General features: G+C 47.9%; 2 protein-coding genes, 1 long non-coding RNA gene and 1 pseudogene across 6 annotated transcripts in view; 1 reads left to right on the top strand and 3 right to left on the bottom strand.

Moving 5' to 3' along the window:
• The window catches only part of LOC105484858 (uncharacterized), an 11692-nt gene extending 5600 nt beyond the window's left edge, over positions 1-6092 (bottom strand). Inside the window, exons 1-2 of the long non-coding RNA XR_011613387.1 lie at positions 6047-6092; positions 550-718 (exon numbers count right to left, since the gene is read on the bottom strand). This is a non-coding gene — a long non-coding RNA (uncharacterized lncRNA). The remainder of the gene's footprint in view (positions 1-549; positions 719-6046) is intronic.
• LOC105484856 (Fc mu receptor) overlaps positions 1-19177 on the top strand; it is a 19613-nt gene extending 436 nt beyond the window's left edge. The window contains exons 2-9 of one of the 4 annotated variants that reach the window (XR_989248.2): positions 7664-7999; positions 8721-8834; positions 9813-10035; positions 11471-11601; positions 11943-12086; positions 12267-12325; positions 13072-13246; positions 16606-16692. Coding sequence is in view for 3 of the 4 variants with exons in the window: in XM_011746910.3 (XP_011745212.2) it covers positions 7664-7999; positions 8721-8834; positions 9813-10035; positions 11471-11601; positions 11943-12086; positions 12267-12325; positions 16606-16734 (1136 nt within the window). In the remaining variant the exon portion in view is untranslated. Of the gene's footprint in view, positions 1-7663; positions 8000-8720; positions 8835-9812; positions 10036-11470; positions 11602-11942; positions 12087-12266; positions 12326-13071; positions 13247-16605 lie in introns of those variants that run through there. The other 3 variants (XM_011746910.3, XM_011746912.2, XM_011746911.3) reach the window with 3 other exon arrangements.
• LOC105484855 (large ribosomal subunit protein uL13-like) lies at positions 13510-14129 on the bottom strand (annotated as a pseudogene).
• On the bottom strand, positions 18238-22717 carry LOC105484857 (interleukin 24). Its single transcript, XM_011746913.3, has 6 exons — positions 22659-22717; positions 22241-22436; positions 21385-21447; positions 20090-20248; positions 19678-19752; positions 18238-18760 (listed from the first exon to the last, which is right to left on the bottom strand). Exons 1-6 carry the CDS (start codon positions 22715-22717, stop codon positions 18677-18679), a joined length of 636 nt encoding a protein of 211 aa, XP_011745215.2. The 3' UTR covers positions 18238-18676.

Raw genomic sequence — 22717 nt, 5'->3', positions numbered from 1 at the left:
AGGCTGGAGTGCAGTGGTGTGATCACAGCTAACTGCAGTCTCATACTCCTGGGCTCGAGTGATCCTGTCACCCCAGACTCTCTAGTAGCTAGGACTACAAGTGCATGCCACCATGCCCAGCTAATTTTTAATTTTTTTGTAGAGTTGGGGTCTTGCTATGTTGCCCAGGATGGTCTTGAACTTCTGGCCTTAAGTGATCCTCCTGGCTCAGCTTCACAAAGCTCTGGGATTACAGGTGTGAGCCACTGTGCCCAGCCAGGTGTTAACTCTTAAAGAGTTGAAGATGTCATCTCTCCTAAACGTATTGCGTATTATTATGGGATCTTGAAGCAAGTGTCTCCATACTTCTTTCTTCTTACCTCTATGCTCTTTCTATAGATCTTTTTCAGTCCTGAATTTCCAGCTTTCAACCCTAAATGAAAACTCTGTAATCCATTCAGTAGCTCTAATCTATTTCCTGAATTCCATATCTCAATTTACAGCTGTCTCCTGGGCAACCCCTACTTCAATATTCCACTGAGATTTGAAATGTAGCCCACCTAACCTTACCTCAAACTCCTCATTGATCACCATCCGAACCAGCTATTTCACCTGTCTGAAGTATCTCTGATCATGAGCCACAAAATGCCAGAATGGCTAATTACCACCTCTTCCGATTTATCCTCATTCAGACCTTGATCCAATCAATGGCCAAATCGTGCAGTTTCTAGATCCGTATCTACCGGGATAAGAAGCAGCAGCAATTGACATTAGGAAGGTAACAGAGGAAATGAACAGGAAAAGAACACACAACCCCCTCTTAACTATCTTTCCCACTTCTTCTAACTCAGGATGCCTGCAGCACCAGATTAATTTTCCTAAACTTGACTTCTAATCACAGGATTACCTCTCCCAAGAACCTCTAATGACTTCTACTGCCTACTGAAGTCAATGTACACTCCTCCCTGTACCCCCCTTTCATACTCTGAGCCTACCACACTCCCCAACACTTTCTTAACCTCCGGCCAATAGGACTTCTCCTTGAACACAAGCCATACACTCCTGCCACCATGCCCTTGCCCATGCTGTGCCTTCTGCCAGGACCAGGAACACCCTTCCTCTCACCTTCACCATTCTTTTTTTTTTTTTTTTTTTTTTTGAGACAGAGTCTCTCTCTGTCGCCCCAGCTGGAGTGCAGTGGCATGATCTTGTCACACTGCAACCTCCGCCTCCTGGGTTCAAGCGATTCTCCTGCCTCAGCTTCCCAAGTAGCTGGATTACAGGTGTGCGCCATCGTGCCTGGCTAAATTTTGTATTTTTAGTAGAGACGGGGTTTCACCATGTTGGCCAGGCTGGTCTTGAACTCCTGACCTCAGATGATCCACCCATCTTGACCTCCCAGTGTGCTGGGATTACAGGCTTGAGCCACCACACCTGGCCACCTTCACTTTTTATGGGTTCTTCAAAGTTCATCTCAAACTTCACCTCCTTCTTGTAGACATTCCTGAGGCCCCTCTTCTGAGCCCAATAGCTGCCTTGTATTATGTTTAATGTGTGTCCATCTTAATTTGGTTTATTCAGTGACAAGTTCCTTGTGGGTTGAAATGGCTTCCTATTGATGTCTGCTTTCTTTGCGATGTCTTGAGCATGAAAGAAACGCAGGTATTTGTTGAGCTGAAGATTGAAAATCTCTAAAAGTCCAGTGGAATGGAGTTTACATGAAACATCAAACACTGTGAGAGGCCGTAGGACATAGGAGGGTATGGTGGATGGTTAACTAAACTTAGGCCTGAGGAGGAAGAGGGAATTTGGTGGGGAGTGGAAGACCTAAAGGCATGAAGGATCCTCAAATTGCACGACTTCAGTCTGTCCTGAGAAGTACCCCCATTCTAGGTGGGCCAAAAGGGATCTCACTATGGGCCCCACCCTCCTCCAGTCATGCCCATGCCCACAGGGTGAGGAGTTCACAGGCCAGGGAGATGCATATGCCCCAAGCCCACACCCAACCCCACTTTTTTGAGACAGGATCTCACTCCTGTCACCCAGGCTGGAATGCAGTGGTGCAATCACGGCTCACTGTAACCTCAACTTCCCAGACTCAAGTGATCCTCCCACCTCAGCCTTCTGAGTAGCTGGGACTACAGGCACATGCCACCACTCTTGGCTAATTTTTGTATTTTTAATAGAGATAGGGTCTCACCATGTTGCCCAGGCTGGTCTCAAACTCCTGGACTCAAGTGATCAGCCTGCCTCAGCCTCCCAAAGTGCTGGGATTACAGGCCCCAGCCAGCATGCCCTACCCAAACTCTCTTTTAGAACTAGAATTCCCTGTCCACATGACTGTGGGCCCCTTTTCAATGATGGTGCAAGCTTCTATCCTGGGTCTTCCTCTTGAGATTGACCCCTGGCCTATAAAAGGTGGCCACAGGTGGCTATTTGGGAAGAAGGTGGGGAGTGGACAAAGACTGTACTTGCAAGCTGAGGTATCTACTATGTATATACCAGGACCCCTGTGCTGTGGGCAGGAGGAAGGGATGAGAAGGAAGGTGGGCAGAGGCTGGGGGCAGGAAGCTTGGGGTTGTTTTCCCTGCATGGCCACGGAGTAGAGTGAACATCCAAAGAGGGTGCATTTGTCAAGCTAGGTAAGTAAAGCGAATTTTATTTAACAGTTCATTCACTTGATTTATAACTTAAAAATATTCAGATATACGGTATTTGGGCCTTAATTTGTACTCCTACCCCAGGTCCTGCAAATGCTGGGGTGGGCCTCCCTAGGGCCTAGTACATGAGGCACAAACTGTAGGCCACTTTGCCTGGAGCCCTGTCTAGAGCTCTTTAATAAAGCAAGGCAGTGTCATGCAGTGTGAGCTTTCAAACCTTTTTACCTTGACCAATACTACATACATACACACATACATACATACAAACATATATACATACATACATTTGATGCTGGGACCCAGCGCACGCGCACGCACACACACACACACACACACACACACACTTAAAATTTATTCTTTATTCTTTGACATGAAGATGAGTTCTAGGCTTCAGCAGTTGGGTGGATGATGGGATCATTGGAAGAGTATGTGAGGGTTTTGGAAGAGAAATCAGTTCTTTCTTGGCTGTCCTAAGTTTGGCATATATCGTACACATTCAAGTAGGGTCCGAGTGGAGACGTCAGAGGCAAGTCTGGAGCTCAGAGGTAAAACTGGAGATCATGTTTTGATGGAATCTATAGCATTAGCCATAAAAGCCATGGGAGTCAATGAGCGAGTGAGGGCAGAGAGGGAGGGAGGACAGAGAAAAGAACAGGTGCAAGGCACAGGCCCTGGGCTAGCCCAGTATGGAGAGGTGGGAGAGAAGGAGAGGAAGAACGCAGGCTGACAGGGAGCCACCACTGAGGGTGTACACTGGGGAAGCCACACCAAGGGTGTGTTTCAAGATGGGCCGGCTCCATTCTGTCAACCGCTGCTGAGAGGATGAGGGGAAACAAAGATAAAGAGGCAACCATTACATGTGGCAACAGGAGAACTTCAGTGACTTGACAAGAGCAGTTTCAGCGGAACACTGGACACGAAATTCTGATAGGAGTGGATTGAAGAGAAATTGGGAGGTGTGGAAGTGAATCTGATTTAGCAAATTTGATGACTGGTGTGATAAAGAGAATAAAGAGGTGTGTTGGCAGGTGAAGGGGAGGCAAAGGTCAACTGGGGAGTTTTTAAAGATGGGCAAAGCCAGGCACGGAGGCTCATGCCTGCAATCCCAACACTTTGGGAGGCCGAGGTGGATGGATCATTTGAGCTGGGATTCAAGACCAGCCTGGGCAACATGGTGAAAGCCCATCTCTACCAAAAATTTAGCCACGTGTGGTGGCAGGTGCTGTAATCCCATCCATCTACTCAGGAGGCTGAAGTGGGAGCCTCAATTGAGCCCAGGAAGTGGAGACTGCAGTGAGCCAAGATTGCACCACTGCACTCCAGCCTGGGCGACAGAGAAAGACCCTGTCTTAAAAAAAGAAGAAGAAGAAAAGATGGGCAATAGCAGGACATGTGTGTAAGCTATGGCAATGCTAGATGAGAAGGCCATTTTTCTCCAATAGCCAGAGAAAGAAACAGGATCATTGCAGACAAGAAGAACTAAAACATATGTGAATGATGGACTCAGGATACAGGTGCAGGGGCTGGCCTTTGAAAGGAGATGGACACTTCATTCGTTGTGACAGGCTGCAGGCCTGGACATACCCAGGCTACTGTATTTGGAAATAAGAAGCTGAGTGGGATGTTTCTCATCCTTTTAAAAAAAATCCATGCCCCTTTTGATAAACATAAAAATCACAGGCCAACTCTCCTCTTCCTGAGATCTGCTCTGATTTGAGTTGACTAGGTCCTCATTTGCACTTCCACTGGAAAATCACCCCTAAGTGGGTGCCAGAGTCCCTCTCCAGAGCTCCCCAGCCACCAAGGACCTATGAACCTTGACCTTATTTTGTATGGTGAAAATGTTTTCCCATTTTCCAATCATGTATTTACATCCACTTATATATTGAGAGTGATTCTTAAGCCACATTTCTCCCTCTTCCCTATCATAACCACTGAAAATCAAGTCACCAATTTAGAGATTAATGTCACTTAGCAGCCTCTCAAAAATATTACTATTGAACAGGTTGGTTCCTTTCGAAGCCTTCTGCAATTCCTCCTTTTCTTCTCCAGAATCATTTGTAAATGTTATATAGCCCAGGATTGCAGAAATGCAAGGGCACCTGGGACACTTGTTGAAAAACACATATTTCTAGACCATGCCACAGATACATGTAATCACCATTCCCAAGCACAGGATCAGGTCGTCTGCATTGTAGCCATTCTCCTCAGATGAGTCTCATGCACACTGTGCTACTTTAGATGCCTAAACCAGTAGCTTATATCTGTCTTTTCTCTGTTTTCAAAATCTGCTTTACTAAGTCTTGGGAATAGGTTAGAAGCTACCATGAACTTGAGGAGAACTAGTTTCTTTTTCTTGGGGTCTGGTCATTTTCACATCACCAGCTACTGCTTCCTTGTGGACCAGAGCTCAGCCTAGCCAGTAGCTTTCCTTGCACTTCATCCATCCAGGGTCTGCACAAGGAGCTGAACAGGCAAGCCAGGGATTTACCGAAAGCTCAACCCTGGGTAGCCTGAGGCTGCTGGAGGTTGCTACATAAGTGATGACCCCATTTCTGCTATCCTCCCCCTGCCCATTTTGTACCATCTTGCTCTGGGGAAAGTGGCATTCACACCTCCTTCCTGGCTGGGTTAGTCTCATTCAAACACTTCCATGTGCTTCCACCCTCGGCGTTCAGCTTCCCACATAGGTGGGGGCTGTCTGGATGCAAAAGGTGATTCCTCCAGACCTTCCTTTGATTGTATCTTTGTCTGTTGATTGACACTTTGTGACAGGTCACCTTTCCATTGCAATGTCTAGTCGTGAAGCTACCTCATGACTCGATTTCCAGTGGGTTTAAAGCTGTGCTGGGTTTTTCATGTGAGGGTTTCCATGTCAGAGTTCATGTTTTTGGCTGGTCCATCTGCCTTAGTTGGCTATTAATCAGACATGGCCTTACCCTGTTCTGTAGTCTTTACCACGTTTATGTCAGCTACACTTTTAGATCTCAACATGCTCCCGTACATCCTCCCTCTCTAACCCTCCCCACCCTTCCCAACCCCCTTTTCTGCTCCCACAATTGTTTTTACCTCTTTACCATTGTCAGAATTCTTCCCTTTGCCCAGCATGTCTTTATCCCAAAGTCTCAATCCCCACCTGTTTCCTAAGCTTCCCCTGACTCTCATTTGACTAAACTCCCTAGTGCTCTTCTTAATGCATGCCCTGTGGATAAATCTCAGTACGTTTGCAAACTTCTCTCCGCCCATGGACATGCTATGTTCTCTCTCATATCCTGGTCTTTTAGGGGACTGTTCTGGCTGTTTGGAAGACTCTCTTCTCTTCCACTTCAGCCTTCCAGCCCCACCTCACCACACACGCACACGCTTTACCCTATGAACTTTCTTCCCAGAAATATGCAGACACTTACGGGATCCACTTAGTTGGCAATTACTCAGGCATGGCCTTACCCTCTTCTGCAGCTGACTCAAGTGCATTAGACCTGACCTTTCTCACTCAAAGCATAAGCTTTATGATGTCAGGGACTCATGAACCATATCTTTTATCCCTCCCCATCACACATACAGTGTGTGCACACCTATGCACACATGCACACACACCCTCAATTCCCCTTCTATGTCCCCCGCCTCTGTGATGAGCATCGTCACTCTCAGTTGCCCTCCATACCCATTCCTTCAGGTCACAACTCAGACATCGCTTATTCCAGAAAGCCTTCCTCCAACCACGCCACCCCCTGCAACAGCCTACATCAGGTGCCCGGGTTCGCTCCTTCCAGGGAACCCCGTGCGATCTCTCTCATGGGATGTATTACACTGCTCACTGGCCATTGATTGGTATCACTCACTAAATGATTTGTTCCTGAGGGAGGAATGCCGGCTGGTTTACTGTCACAGGAAAGACATTCAATAAACGCTTGTTGAATGATTTAATAAATAGAGCTGCAGACGAATGGCTGGATGGATGCGGCTGAGCGAAACCAAACTGGAAAGGAAAACCTGTTGCAACACAACCGCACCATGCTGCCAGCACCACGCTGAGGTCACATGGGGGCTGTATGCTGTTTGGGGTCACCTGAGGCATATTATGTCTCCTTGGAGTGGGAGATATACTTTTGATTATCATCTCAAGGGTTTCGTGTCTGTCTCCTTATGGGTTTGGGTTTGGTGGTGAGGCCACAGTTGAGGGTTAAATTAAGGTAACACTAGGGCATAGGATTGGGGGTGAACATAGAGCTGGCCTGAGGTTGTGGGTAGGGTGGGGGATGGGACGAGGCTGAAGTTGAGACTAAGGGTAGAAATGAGAATAAGGGTCGGGCACAGTGGCTCAATCCCAGCATTTTGGGAGGCCGAGGCAGGCAGATCACTTGAGGCCATGAGTTCAAGACCAGCTTGGGCAACATAATGAAAACCCCATCTCTACAAAAAAGACAAAAATTAGCCAGGCATGGCAGCATGCACCTGTAGTCCCTGCTACTTGGGAGGCTGAGTTGGGAGGATTGCTTGAGCCCAGGAGGTTGAGGCTGTAGTGAGTCATGATCACACCACTGCTCTCCAGCCTGGGTGACAGAGTGAGATCCTATAAGAGGGAGGGAGGGAGAGAGAGAGAGAGAGAGAGAGAGAGAGAGAGAAGAAAGAGAGAGAGAGAGAGGGAAGGAGGGAGGAAGGGAGGGGAAAAGAAAAGAAAGAGAGAGGAAGGAAGGAAGGAAGGAAGGAAGGAAGGAAGGAAGGAAGGAAGGAAGGAAGGAAGGAAGGAAGGAAGGAAGGAAAAGAAAAAAAGAAAGAGAGAGAGAAAGAAAGAAAGAAGAAAAGAAAGAAAAGAAAAAGAAAAAAGAAATGAGGATAAGGCTGTGGCTAAGGATAGGCTGAGGCAAGGCTAATAATGGGGACAGGGCTAGATCTGGGGATGAATGTGAGATTAGGCTGGGTCTTGGGCTATGGTTGGCGAGAGAGCTGGAGCTGGGAAATGGATGGGGCTGGGATATAGCTAGAGATGGGGCTCCCTCTGCATTAATCTCTTCTCCCTGCAGTATCAGGGGCCCTGAGGATCCTCCCAGAAGTAAAGGTAGAGGGAGAGCTGGGCGGATCAGTTACCATCAAGTGCCCACTTCCTGAAATGCATGTGAGGATGTATCTGTGCCGGGAGATGGTTGAATCTGGAACATGTGGTACTGTGGTATCTACCACCAACTTCATCAAGGTGGAATACAAGGGCCGAGTCACTCTGAAGCAATACCCACACAAGAATCTGTTCCTAGTGGAGGTAACACAGCTGACCGAAAGTGACAGCGGAGTCTATGCCTGTGGAGCGGGCAGGAACACAGACAGGGGGAAGACCCAGAAAGTCACCCTGAATGTCCACAGTGGTAGGTTCCTCTGCTGATTGGAGGCTCAGACTACCCAGAAAATGGGAAGACTGGGACAGTCATCTAACTGTAACAGTCCCCTAGACTCTGACACTGTTGCCATATAAGCCACATAATGATAGAGATCCATATGAAACCTCGTAGTCAATTAACTTCATGGTCCACAGAATTTTCTACCCAACATGGACGTAAGGAACAAGATAGGCACTCTCTTTGTATTGTCCATCCTACCCAGGGCATGAGGGGAGTGGGGGCTTGAGATTGAGGAGACGCTCTGAGATGGAGGAAATTGGAAGCAAAGTGACATAACTATCCTATGTAATTGTCCCATGAGAAATAAAGGAAAGACACTAATTTACCCAGCCACACTTATAGGCCAATCTTATTACTCTATGACCTGATCCTTTATTTCTCTGGAATCCTGCCTTTCTCCTTTCCTCCACCGAGTTCCCCACACATATGCAACAGTAATTTAACAGCCTAGAATCCCAATGACCTCTGCTGATTTTGCAGGGAATGTTGACTGGACTAGGGGAACCAGTATTTCCTCCAGGGAAGCCCCCAACCCAGCTCCTGTTCTGCTTCTTTCAGTGGACCCTGCCCTCATCCCCTCACTGTCATCCACTTTGGCTGAATTAGCTTCAGTTTACACCAACAGACCCTTCCCCAAGCCTTAGTCTCCTCCTAGAGATCACCAACACATTCTGCTTCCCTCCAATAGAATACGAGCCATCATGGGAAGAGCAGCCAATGCCTGAGACTCCAAAATGGTTTCATCTGCCCTATTTGTTCCAGATGCCTCCATATGCCAGTTCTTCCAAAGTCGTAACCAGAGGTCAGTTCATCATAGCGAGGGTAGGAGAGGTGGGTGAGATGCTGTGGCAGTGTGAAAATGGAGGAGGGGGTCTATGTTCAGTTCATAGAGTGGCTGACAGAGCTGAGCTGAGTCTTAGGTGTGTATTCCCTGCCTTTAGAGAGGGTACATACCTCCCTGAGATCTGCTGTCCATATCCTTCAAGCCTGTCCGACAGTCAGGTCACCTGGTCCTAGCTGCAGAATTTATGTACTACCACCAGGTGGCACCACAAGCAATGACGTTTGTGCTCCACTCACAAAATCCAGCTCTTTTATGAATGACTGCGGAAACCAAGACTGGGCAGACATTTCCCAGCTAGAGATCATCATGTCTCGTGCTCCCCGTAGGGCTGTCTTCTACCTGCTGGCATCTAATGATTTTTAACTCTATTTTGCAACTAAAAGATTAAGGATGTTCATACTAATGATACCTTTACATTTTTATATCATTGTCCAGTTTTAAATGCATTTTGACATGCAATATTTCCATCATATTATCCCATATGCCGATGAAGTGGATACATTAATTGAACAACATTACACTAGGTAACCGCACTGAGAGCCAAGAGGGATAGTGTAATTGAACAGATCGTGTAGCCAAGGTTGTGACTGATAGGTGTGAGATGGGGGAGAACAGATTAGCACACAAATACGGCACAAGGCAGAGTGGGAATAGAACTACAAAAAAGCTTCTCCCTCTGCTCAGAGGGGGGCAAGCTCTTCTACCTCAGAAGTCAGGGAAGGCTTCCTGGAAGAAATGGTATTTGAAGCAAATATCCTTGGAATTGACTAGGCCTGGATAGCATGTTAAGAAGGATTTTAGGCCACGAGGACTGCAAGAACAAAAGTAGTCTGCATAAAAGGGAAGGGTATGTTGTGGAAAGAAGTGGTGACCTAATCCTGTTGGAGAATAGAGTATATAAAAGGAACATCATTTTTTTCCTGCTACCTCCTGCAGTTACCACACCAGCTCAAAGGACCAAGGTTCCTCCAGTCCACCACTCCTCCCCCACCACCCAAATCACCCACCACCCTCGAGTGTCCAGAGCATCTTCAGTAGTAGGTGACAAGCCCCCAACCTTCCTGCCATCCACTACAGCCTCAAAGATCTCAGCTCTGGAGAAGCTGCTCAAGCCTCGGACAGCCAGCTACAACCACCACACCAGGCTGCACAGGCAGAGGTGAGAGAACACTGTCCAGGATCTAGATGTAGGCTGGAATTAGGAGATCCACTGAAACCCACTGCAATGCCCATTATTAGACACCCTCCTTGGCTTTGTCTCTAGGCCACTGTGAAATATACCACCTATGAATATAGCTCATTAACTCATTAGCTCTTTTAACAAAAACACACTTGTCAATGCCCCAGCATTGATCCTGTAGCAACTAGTGAGACCCAGCTCTTCCTGTCACTCAGATTCATTCAAATCTATTTTGATGGGGAAGAACTAAATGAGAATAAAAATAAACTTAACTATTAAACTAGTAATATAAAATTACTTTCACTCATTTCCTTTTACTGTTTTAATGTGGCTACTAGGAAATTTAAAATTACATATGTGACTCACATGTCTCCTGGACAGCACTGGTCTAAAGGCTGGGGTGCAGTCCAGGGAAGTACTGCAATATACCACTAGGGGGAAGCATTATAGCAGACTCAAAAAAAAAAAAAACAACCCCTACAATAATCAAAACTGGTTTTGCATAAGCAAAGACAAAGGTGTTAGTGAGAAACAGGACCTCCAAAATCATTTGGGTTCTATAGGTATGAGAAACTGGGGTCATGAGAACCAAGTGGTTTCAAATAGAACCAGGACTCCTGATTCCTAACCTATTAGTAGGGAAAACATCAAGTCCAACCAGCATTTTCTTACTCTCTACTATGTGGCGGGCATTGTGCTATGTCCTGAAGATACAAGAAGATGACAGTATGCAATATCCAGATCTTACTAACATAAGTCTGACTGTGATAAAGCCTGAAACAGCCATGACCACAGAATTGGAAACCCAAAGCGCACACACACACACATACACACACACACACACACACACACACACACACACACACACAGTCTGGCTTACCACAATTAGGAAGAAAAGAGGACTTACACAACGTCTTTTAAGAAAAGTAAGATTTCAATATGTAGAGAAAATTGAGGGGAGAATTTCTAGGCAGAAGGAGCACTATGACAAAAACATCCTTTTCCCCACCATTATAAGGAACTAGCCCAGTCAATATCTGCAATAATCTCGTGAAGAAACTGACGTGCTGAACATTGGAAGGTGCGTTAAATTCCTTATATCCACTCTTATTTCATCCTCATAACAGTTCTGCAAAATAGATTTTACTATACCTATTTACGAAGAGATAAGGCTCAGAGAGATTAGCAGACTCATTCAAGATCACACAACCAGTAAAAGGCATAATATGAATTTGAATTCAAGTTTCGTGACTCCATAGGCAAGTCTTTTTGAGCGGGGAGTGGAGTGAATTCTGTTAACAAAAGGACAAATCTGTAAGTCATCTCCAAAAACGTTGGCCACACAGAAGCACGCCCTGAACCTACCTCCTTTAATAATCTCTTCCTCCCTCTCTACCTTTCCTTCCCTCCCCAGAACATTGGACTATGGCTCACGGTCTGGGAGGGAAGGCCAAGGATTTCACATTCTGATCTCGACCATCCTGGGCCTTTTCCTGCTGGCACTTCTGGGGCTGGTGGTGAAAAGCGCTGTTGAAAGGAGGAAAGGTGAGTGGCTGGGCTGGGGGCTTGGGGAGGGAGAGCTGAGCTGCCCAAAGAGCCCAGAGCATTCGGAACCCTCTTTTGAACTTCCATGGGAAACTCAGAGAGCTTTTGATGAGCAGCCTGGGGTGTAGGGAAGTGGAGGCCACTGGTCTGAGGAGGACAGCGCCCTGGGCCCTTTGGTCTTCAGGGCAGGGCGAGGCGGTGCCTCGTACATTCCCCACGCTTGGAGCATCTCCAGGTCAGACACTGCCAAGCCCGAGGGAGGAGGCAGCCTTTCGTTTGGGGAAGGTGGCACGGGCCTCTGATGCCATTTTCCTCCCTCTTCCTGTGACTTTGCGGGGAAGCCCTCTCCAGGCGGGCCCGCCGACTGGCCGTGATGATGCGCGTACTGGAGAGCTCCCAGAGGACTCGCGGGTCGCCGCGACCGCGCTCCCAAAACAACATCTACAGCGCCTGCCCGCGGCGCGCTCGTGGGGCGGACGCTGCAGGTGAGCGGCCGGGCGGGCCACGGGGAGAAGCGGAAAGAGTGCGCTGGCACCGGGAAGGCCGGGCGCCTCGGGGCACGCTCCTAGTGTCAGGGCTTCCCGCAGGGTGGAGCTGGGGGCGGTAGCACGAGAGTGGGGCGAGAGCCTCGGCCACCGCCTCACCCCGCCCTCGCTGTTCCCTAGGCAAGGGAGAGGCCCCCGTTCCAGGCCCCGGAGCGCCGTTGCCCCCCGCCCCGCTGCAGGTAAGCTCTGCTCCTTCTGGGATTGGCAGCCGCAGCCCGACTGGGCGGCCCCAGCCCTGGGGTGGGACCCGAGTGCGGCTTCCCGCGCCGCCCCCGCGATCCGGAGAGCGGGTTTCCCAGCAGCTCCTGGGCCCTGAGCCCAACAAGTTGTTTTAGTTTCGTCTTTCTTTGGTGTCAGGAGGTTGAATACCGGGAACTGTGGAAGACCTGGTTCCGTGGCTTCTAGCCAAGCAGTTGTCATGGGATACGTGCGTGCTGGATGCCGCTGGCTTAGCTCCACAGTTCTGTGAAAGGCTTTCTAGTGGAGGAGATTAGATTTCTAGGAGGTCCTAGGGAGGTGGAAGCTACCTAGACAGTTTCACCTTCCTGTGCGCGAGAACTTTCTAGTAAACTTTCGAAGGTGAGAGGAAGTAATTTACCCTTCACTGGAGGCGGTTAGGCCTGGTCTAGAGGAGACTTGGGAGAGATGTAGACAAGGTTCAACACATTGAGTGAGGAGGATTCATCTTTAAATCTAGACTGGACGGAAACTCGCGTTTCCATTCATGGCCACTGATGGTTGGGTGGAAAGCCTTTGTCCATTCATCTTTAAGAATTGAGATGAGAAAGCTTTTTATTCTCTAAAGCAGCCTACAGTGTCCAAAACACGCAGAACCCAGAATAAAGTTTTTTTTAAAAGGGTGTGGTAAAATCCCTGTTTTTTTTTCTTTAAAAATAATTTATTTGATTCTGATTACAAAATACAGGTGAGGAGCACGGGCAATGCCTGTAACCCCTTGGTCGCACATCTTCCCAGTCTATGCTGCTGTAAATACCCATCGTACAACAGCAAGCTCGTGTTGTCCCCAAGCGCTTGCACATTCTAACAGCTGCAGAGTTATATGACCAGGTGGAAAGTTAAACAGATGCTCCACTCACAAGGTAGGGCCCCTCCAATTAGTCTTCCGGCTCCCTTTTGCTAATAGTAACTGGTTGCTCTTCCTATTGGTCATAGATATATGACACCTGCACAATTCTCCGCGTGCTTTCAAGTAACCTCAGAAAGCAGTGACTAAGCCCCCTTTCCTTGCTTCCAGCTTCCTATGTCCCAGGCTGCCTGTGGCACCTGGACTGCTGCTGCCCCTGGGTCCCGCACATTCCAGGGCCACGATGGAGGAAGGGCAGGCCAGGCCAAGCATGAAGAATTAACTGTCTTTATTGGGCTCAGACCAGGAGTCTGTGGGTCTTGACCACTGTGTGTCAGTTTTCTTCTCCACGTTCTCGGCCTGTTTCCGCAGCTTCATGAGCTGTTTCTTCTTCCGTAGTGAATCTTGACCTTCTCCTTCCTCTTCTCCTCCAGCGTGGCTGTCATTGTCTGGTACTTCCAGCCAACCTCGTGAGCCAGGCGCCCCAGATAGGCAAACTTTCTTGTGAGCTTCAGACGCACGACCTTGAGGGCAGCAGGAACCACCATCCGCTTTTTCTTGTCGTGGGGTGGTGGGACGCCGTCAAACACCTTGAGGCGGTCCAGAGCGGCCTGGCCTCACTTGGTCTCCTGGGGCAGCAAGCCTTGCACGGTCTGCGAGAAGATGCGACTGGGGGCCGGAAAGTGGAAAGGGCCTCGGGAAGGGTTGGTGTTCATCCACTTGCAGGGGAAAGCCAAGTACTTCAACTTGTTTCTGTAGAAATTGCCAGAAATGTTGATGCCCTCGCAGCGTACGACCACCACTTTCCGGCCCAACAGTACCTAGTTAGCCATGATGGCCGCCAGGGGTTCCAGGAGATGGCCTCGACCATCAGGCACCAGGACCTGCACTTCCGCCATCTTCGGCAGCTACCTGGGAAAAGAAAATCCCTGTTTTAATTCGAGCATAGACTAAGCTAATGCAGCACAGACTCCAAAAGATAGGGCCCACACGGTGGAAGCCTACTTCCCCCTCCCCAAGTAAAGGCTCAGAGACAAAGGGACAGGAAGAGGTGGCCCGAGCCAGTGAGCCAAGAGGTCGTCTCGGGACTGAAATTCCCTACGTCTGGTTGCTGCACCATCCTCTGGAGTCTTATCAGCTCCATGGTCAGTACTTAGGCACCAGGACCGTGTGCACGTCCCAGCTTACAGGAGAGAGGAAGAGAATGCTGCTGCTTAAGCCCATGACCCTGACATTTCCCACCATTTCCACTTGCATCCTACAGGCTGAAATTTAACCATGTAGTGACCCTCCCTTCAGGCAGGCTGAGAAATTTAATCCCCAGCTGGTCAATCGTGGGCCTGGCTACAAAGGGAACAGTAGTACCCAGCAACAAGAGGCAGTTCTGTGCAGTCCCCTCCGGCTTCTCCAACTTGCCCTTCCCCACTCCCGCTAGAGAAGGTTCACACCCGCATGGCAGTGTTCAGCAGCCTGAACGTAGTAGGCATTCAGTAAGTACTCATTGAAAGGAACTTCGGTATATTTTGTACTTTACTAAAGAGGGAAGCAGCAGCAGCTTGCTTCAGAAATATGTGCGCACGGTCCTAGTACCTATGTACTGACCGTTGAGCGGGCAAGACTCCAGAGGATGGTGCAGCAACCAGTCCGAGGGACAGACAGGCGCGACACTGTCTGTCTACTCCATCTTTCCAGCAGCTCTTTTCTCTAAAACTGCCCTATGACCACACAGACCCTCACCTGGGCCTGCACTTTGTTCCAAGCTGACCCTGCCTTTTTACTTGAAACTCTCATTCCCACTATTAGGGGCAAAAAACTTGATGGAACAAATTTACAACAAGGTGCCTATGCTTAGTGACTCATTATTATAGCCTTTAATAATGGGGAGCGTTTCCATTTCTTAAGCCAAATAAGTTAATCTCAAATTATGAACTATAACAGGCAGTGAAAGATAAAGTTTTGGGGTTTTTTTAAGCAAATCTAAAACCATCTCTATTATCAGACAAAGAAAGTTAGTTAAAACGTAATAGAAGAGATAGTGTGAGAAACTAACAAAGGGTTTGCTCACTTTTTTCAAAGTTCATTTAATTTAACAATAACAAAAAACCATGTCATACATCGAGGATTCCCTCTGCCTCATCCTCTTCCCCATCCTCAGCCTCATCTTCTTCCCCATCCTCAGCCTCTTCTTTGGCCTCTAAAGAAAGCTCGGATATTACTGCCTTCCTTCTCACCCTGGAAACTTCATCTTGATCATCTCTCTTTTTACTCTGTGTCACCTCCAACTTCATGTATCATTTCTCCTATTGTTATGTGCTGGTTAATTTGCTTCAGGTTGACATCTTGAGCTGTTCTGGGATCCAGGCCTTTCTTGACCAGTCTTACATCATCTAAGTTTTAGGAGTGCTACCCATGTGTGCTTTTTAGCTCTTTCATTGATTACTTGACTGAGTTTCATCCTCACTGACATTTACACCAGGACCATCTAATTTTGTTTCTTAGTTTTCTTTGCTCTCACTGTTACTTTTCTTTTCAACCTTCTCTTTTTTCTTCTTTTCTGTTTTGTGACTTCCTACTTCCTTGACTGATGGAAGACGTATTTTCAAAGCAAGCTGCTGCTGCTGCTTCCCTCTTTAGTAAAGTACAAAATATATAAAAGTTTCTTTCAATGAGTGCTTCCTGAATGCCTACTATATTCAGGCTGCTGGAAGTCTAATTCTCAGAGCTTGTGTTTAAATACATTACCGTCCCCCTTGTGGCCTTCTTCAGTGGATGCAATAGTAACTATGCCATGTGGGGGTCATTGGCACAGTCCTGTCCTCTAAGAACTGACCATCCTCAAGGTGGATGATCCTGAAGTTTCCCTCTGGGGAAAAGGAGCACCAGTGTGCCCTGTGGGCTGCCATCTTATCCCCTTCACCACCCATCCCCTTCCTGAATGCACTGTCACGACCCCACATCACAGCATCTCTGAGCCCTTACAGAGGTGCCGAGGGTGACTCACTCTATTTCTGAATAACTCCCTAGGAAGATGCATATTTATTCCATAAGTCACAGCATCTTATCCCCGAGGGGATACTTCTCTGGCAGCTGGATCTCTTTCAGGCCCATGCTTAGCCACATGATTTTACTCTGAGCCCTATTTAAGGCATTTCCTGCCCACGTTAGGTCTCAGTGTTTTCCAGTTATCTCGGGTGAGGCACTACCCTGAAAATCCCCAGGGCTGCTCCACTTGATGGAGCTGAGCCATCTCTGTGTCTTTGCCTTCTGGAACTCAGCAGCCATGCCCATGCTCCATTGCCCACTATGAAAATCCACCTGGGGAGATATTAAAATCACCCTACCCAGATCCAGTGATGCTTCTTTCATTGTCCCCAGGTGTCTGAATCTCCCTGGTTCCATGCCCCATCTCTGAAGAGCAGCTGTGAATATGTGAGTCTCTACCACCAGCCTGCCGCCAAGATGGAGGACAGTAATTCAGATGACTACATCAATGTTCCTGCCTGACAACTCCCCAGCTGTCCCCCGACCCCAGGCTCAGACTGTGGTGCCAAGGAGTCTCATCTGTCTGCTGATATGCAATACCTGCTTCGTGTGTTCTTAGAGCCCTCATCACTTCCCATGCCCCATCTTGACTCCCATCCCCGTCTATCTGTGCCCTGAGCATGGCTCTGCCCTCAGGTCCTCTTGCACACCTTGGCAGCCTCCTGTAGTTGACAGGTAAGCTGTAGGCATGCAGAGCAATTGTCCCAATGCCACTTGCTTCTTTTCCAATCTAACAGGCTGTGGGATTTGCAGAGCATTTCTTCCATGTCTTTGACCACAGGGTTGTTGCTGCCCAGACTCTAGACCACATGGCATCAGGCTGGGGCAGAGGCATAGCTATTGTCTTGGGCATCCTTTCCATGCTTGGGTCTTACACAAGTAGAAGGCTGTTGCTCTGAATTATGTGCACATGCCTCAGCCCCATGGACTAGGCAGGGGTCTAGTATAAAAACACTCCCGGAAACGCCTTTGCCCTGATCCAAAAGTTAGCACTTCTAGTGAACCTCTACTTATCTCAAGTTCTATGCTAAAGGCAATTTATCTTGATGTGATGAGGTATTCTAAATTTCAGAACCAAGCTTGTTAGCGAGATATGCATATATATCCATAAACTCTCTTTACTTTGTCTCCATCACTTGATGCACGTAAGTGCCCTGACCTCAGCATCTCTCCTCAAAAAAAAAAGTATTTGTCATCTCTTTATCTTTCTTCCATAGCCTGACACTGATGTTTGTGCACTTACCTTAACTTTTATCTATTTTAGTCATCCAAAACTATTACATTTCTTGGCTTTCACAAATGTTGCCCGTTTCTTAGGCAGTTCCAGACAATGTGGGGAAGGAAAGCAATAAGAAATTCCTGGGTAGCACTTATGTCATGGAAGAAGAGATATCCCACCTCCTACATATACTATTTGTCTAAGTTTTTGGAACAAGGTCATAGTCAGACATTATATCTTTAGATTGATGTCGACCACAAAGTTCAGCCAGAGCTTGAGGCTAGATGCCGAGCTTTGCTGCTGGGAAGAAGGCCTCTTCTGGCTATACTGCACAGTCTCACTGGGCATTCATCCAGAAATAGAGAAGAAAGGCTGCCAGACTTGAGTTGTGTTGTCTTTTATTAGCAGGGAATGTCATCACAGATTGGATGGTACATCCAAGTGCAATGTCACCATCAGCAAGGTCAGCTTGACACTCAAGTGGCACATTAGGGAAGAATGACTAGGACAAAAAAAAAAAGGAGGGCACCAAGGGAAAGGGATGATGGGGTGGGTTGGTGAGTGTGGGTGGGAAATGAAATGTTTAGTGAGAATCTGCTTTGTGCTGGGCACTTTAATCCACATTTTATCATTTGCTTTTCAAACCGATGCACCTTACCCCCACCCCAATGCTCTGTCCCTGCAGATATCAGAAGACAGTGTGATTTTCACACTCTAAAGTTCAGTTTTACATGCCATCATCCCTCTCTGTTTTTTAACAATCCAAAGACAGACCAAAAAAACCACCACAGTTTATTAAGTACTTACTGAGCACCCATCCACTGCCCCACATTGTGGCAAGGATTGTGAGGGGTAAAGAAGCATGGGGCACAATATTCTGCTGCCTTCATGTAACTTACAGTCTCACAAATAAATAGAACTTCAGTTGAAATACTGACATTAATTAAATAGAGTTGTAATAAATACAGGAATCTTCTTTGTAGACTCTTCACAGCATCCAGAGGCACCTTCCCTGACTGTCACTGGGGCTGCTTAAAGAATGACTTCTTTGACAATAATCCTGGGCCAAAAATGGGACCCATGGCCAAGGGTATGAAGTGTCCAGTGAACAGCATAGGAAGGGAGACTGTTTGAAATGACACAGGGAATGAACCAGTGGGGGAAGGGGGGTCCTGATCTAGACATTCAGAGCTTGTAGAATTGCTGCATCCAGGTCAGAAGAATGTCCACTTCCCCAAGGGCTTTGGTCAGAGCTGCTTCTATGTCCAACTAAAGGGAAAAGAGGGTTGAAGGTCAACCATGTTAGCTATGAGAATAGTCTTTCTTCTAACCCGCCATGGCTAAAATAGACCTGACTCCAATCCATGGGATGGGTCACCTTTGGGATGGCCTCTGATGAGCTCACCTGCTTGTCACTTTTCCTCCATCTACATGTGTTTGTCTGCTTCAGGGGTGAGGACAAACAGGCTAGTGAGTATCAGTGGGCAAGGAACAAGGAAAAGGCACATGGCACGCCTAACAACAGGAACCACAAACTCCAGTATAAGGTGGATGTGTCCCACCACCTGAATCCACTGCACAGGTGAAATGAGCCCAGGTGGCCAGTCTCCATCAGATGTTATTGCTCTTCACCATTTATTTATAGGCTGATGCATCTCTTCCTCAAATAAAAAGTGATCAAAATCATTTATGTTCTGAGGGGAGCTGGGAATGATATTTGGGTTTTCTTTGTTGTCATAATTTTGGAAAAGCAAATATTTTTCTTTGTTGTCATAATTTTGGAAAAGCAAATATAATTTCCCGTAATTGTTTTTCACAACTAGACCAGTTGAGCATCATGGAAAATACATGGAAAATATGGGGTAGGGGTGGGGTGTCTCCCTCTCTTCTGACTTCAGTTGCCCAGCTCAAGTACCCACAAAACACAGGGAAATTTCCTCTAGCAAAATCATCTTGTAGGAAAATATAAAAGCACTTTAACTTGAAAACTGGAAGAAAAAAGACCACTTAGTTTGTGATGCTTCTGCAAATATACCTGTGCTCGTGCTAAGTCAGGGGGCTTTGGGGCAAAGCTGATGCGTCTCCTGCATCATTACATTCTGCATTGGGTCTCTGAGGCGCCCTCATGTGATGGTTCAGAATAGTCTATTCTACTGGATGGGCAAGCTCTCAGCTCTTGGCCTTACCTGTTTGAATGCTCTCCGGAATAGCAGAAACCGCCTGTGTGCACTGTCTCTGATGGAAAACATCTCATTTTCCTGCTGCATAACATGGGAAAAGAAGTTGTGCCAAGTTTTAGGTAGGAGCAGATGCAAGCTCCCTCTCACTTTTCCCTCTCACTTTTCCCAAAAGCCTGAGAGCCCAAGGCTGAATCCTGCACCTCCAAGGTAGCCAATTCCAAACTCCCACCTTGTGAAAGGGGCTGCCTCCTTTAATTCTCGCAGCAATCCTGCCAGGCAGGAGTGGTCATCCCCATTTTACAGATAACAAACTGAAGCCCAGGAAAGTGGAGGACTTTGCAGAGGGCCACCCAGCAGACTGGAAGCAGACCTAGACTTGAACCCAGAGTTGCCAGTATCCAGAGCCTGTGCTACTCACACTGGGTTGCAGTTGTGACGCGATGAGAACAAAGTTGTTGGCCAGAGTAGAGAATGACTTCAGAGTCCTGACTTCAACTGTTCTATTGTGGTAGTTTTTGAAAACAGTTTTCAAGTAGAACTCCAGCAGGGTGTGGACAAGGTAACAGCTCTCAGCATCCTGGGGAAGGTCGGGGTCACTGCTGAGCCAAGGCCTCTGGCCACCCTGACCCCCTGAAGGAACAACCCACATGCCACCCAAGGCAAGATAAGCACAGCAGAGATAGGGATCTTCTAGGAGGTGATGATGAACCTAAGATCTGTAGGAGCCTTCAGGGGCCATGGAGAGCAGCATCTTTGTTTGACAGGAGGAACCAAGACCCAGGGAGATAAATGACCTGCCCCAGGTCACACAGTCAGTCAGTGGCAGACACAGCCTAGCTCTCAGGATTCCTGACTGCCCATCTGGTTAATATTCTCTTTCTTCTATGCCACATGGTCTCTTTAACAGCTTTGGGGATGTGATGGGCCATGAAAAGGGCTTGAACTTGGACTTGGTGATAGAGAGTTGGCTGGAAAATGACTGAGAACAGAAGAAATGAGGAGAAACTAATATCTTTGGACACAGCAATTGCACTCTAACCCCCTCAAGCTCCTGAAGTGCCACATCTTTCAGGGCTCAGGGCTCAGGGCTCAGCAGGTTTGTGCTCACTAGATGGGTGATGAGAAGATGGTGACCCATCCTTGATAACATACTCTACCTGATCGTGATGAAAGAAAGGATGAATCCTTTTGTTAGGTATTATTTTAAGTCATGAGCTCACTTCGCAAAGAGAAAGAAAAGTTGTCTCTGGGTTAGGGGTCAGCATAGAAACCATCTCTGCAAATATGTGCTGCTTCCCTAGACCCCTAAATCTATCCAGTCTGTGAGATACCAAAAGCCAGATGGACCAAAGGAGGACCCAGGAAAATGGACACAGAGAAAAGCATGAAAATGGAAGAGGGGATATGAACCTGAGTAGATGCCCATTGGGCCTACAGAAGTAAAAGAGAAATATATAATTCTCTGGCTAAATGGAGAAAGATGTTTACAAGCCTCCACCCTCTCCATCTCCCAGTACCACTGCACACACATACCACATAGCAGTAACCCCAGACACTGACTTCCCTGGCTCACAGCCTAGCCCTGTCCTGTGTAAGGTCAGTCCAGGGAAGAAGTGAAGGGCTTTCATCAACCTCCCCTAAGAAAACCTTGCACTCCCACCCACACACAGTAGACCAGACGCACAGAGGGTGGTGTCCCCGAGGTCTGATTACCGAGACATTCTGCAGAACCTCTTGCTGCAGCAGCCGGACACTCCTGATGTTATCCTGAGATTGCTTTGCAAACAGAAAGAAAAGACGTCTCCATGTTAGGGATCAGCATAGAAACCAACTCTGCAAATATGTGCTGCTTCCCTAGACCCCTAAATCTATCCAGTCTATGAGATCTCCAAGGCCAGAGGGACCAAAAGAGGACCCAGGAAGGGCTGGGCTGAACTGGCCCATGGGGAGGGGAGACAAGGTTGCAGCCATGAAAATAACTAAGCTTGGCCCCCCAGGAGCAAATGGAGTCCCAGGAGTTCTTCTTATTCTTAGAGCCTGAACACAGATTTGATAAGGAAGTGGTTTGATGACTCTGGTCATTTGACATGGGAGGAAATAAGCCTATCTGCTTTGAGAACCACTACGGGCAGGATTTGGGCTCCATATTGCACATGGCGAGGAAGCAGGATGTGGGGGAGGACAGCCTGTATGCCAGAACTGCCTCTCTTGCCCTTGGAGCTTCCTCCACAGCCCAGCCACTCATTCCAGTTCTCAGATTTAGAGCCGAAGACTCCATTCGGGATGAAGCCTGGATGAATCTAGCTCTCTTCATGGTTTCCCTTGGGCTCTGTTTATTTCACAGAGCCCCAATTTTTTCTGCTCACATTTTTTCTGAGCCCCAATTTCCTCATGTGTAAATGGGGCTTGTGGTGCCTTCTGACCTCACAGAGTTATCACATGGGAAACTGGAAACTGATTAGGAAGCTGCGAAGCACTCAAGCATCATAAAATAGCTTCCCCCCTCACCCCACCGGCCCACTGCCCCTAGGAACCCCCACAGCTGAGTCCAGAACAGCTCTTTACTCACCACAGTGTCTTTCACAGCCCAGAAGGCTTCCCACAGTTTCTGGGGAACAACCCCCTTCACTTGGCAGGGCCCAAATTGGAATTCTTGGCCCTGGACCCCTGGCACCTGGCTCCAGAGAAGCAGGATAAGACCCAGGCAAGGGAGCACAGCCATCTGCATTTGGGAGACCGTCGCCAGCAAAGGAGGGCAGAAGGGTCTGCTGAAAGAAAGGGAGGCAGCCTGTGAGGCCGGCCCTGTGACCCAGAGTGACATACCCTGGGAAAATGCTTTGAGAGTGTCCCCAGGCCAATCCTGGGGGCTCTCCAATGGGAAAGTTGAGACTATTGCAAACCGGCAGCCTTGCTAGGGTGCACTGAGGGTGAAGCAGGGGTCTTCCTGCCCCTCAGACTTAAAGCTGCTGGTCTTACCATCAGTCCACCTGCTCTTCCCCACCTTGCCCATCCACACCCGCACGCCCTGCACCTCCTCCTTCTCCAT

Source organism: Macaca nemestrina, chromosome 1 (assembly GCF_043159975.1).
Source record: "Macaca nemestrina isolate mMacNem1 chromosome 1, mMacNem.hap1, whole genome shotgun sequence".
Taxonomy (NCBI): Eukaryota; Metazoa; Chordata; class Mammalia; order Primates; family Cercopithecidae; genus Macaca; species Macaca nemestrina.
This window is presented reverse-complemented; position numbering and strand designations above follow the sequence as displayed.

Coding starts and splice junctions, on each gene's coding strand:
- LOC105484857 (XM_011746913.3), bottom strand. CDS start 22,717: ATGGAGAAGGAGGAGGTGCAGGGCGTGCGGGTGTGGATGGGCAAGGTG. Junction 22,437..22,658: donor GGCAAGGTGGGGAAGAGCAG/GTGGACTGATGG, acceptor TTCTTTCAGCAG/ACCCTTCTGCCCTCCTTTGC. Junction 18,761..19,677: donor TCCGGAGAGCATTCAAACAG/GTAAGGCCAAGA, acceptor TTTTCCCTTTAG/TTGGACATAGAAGCAGCTCT.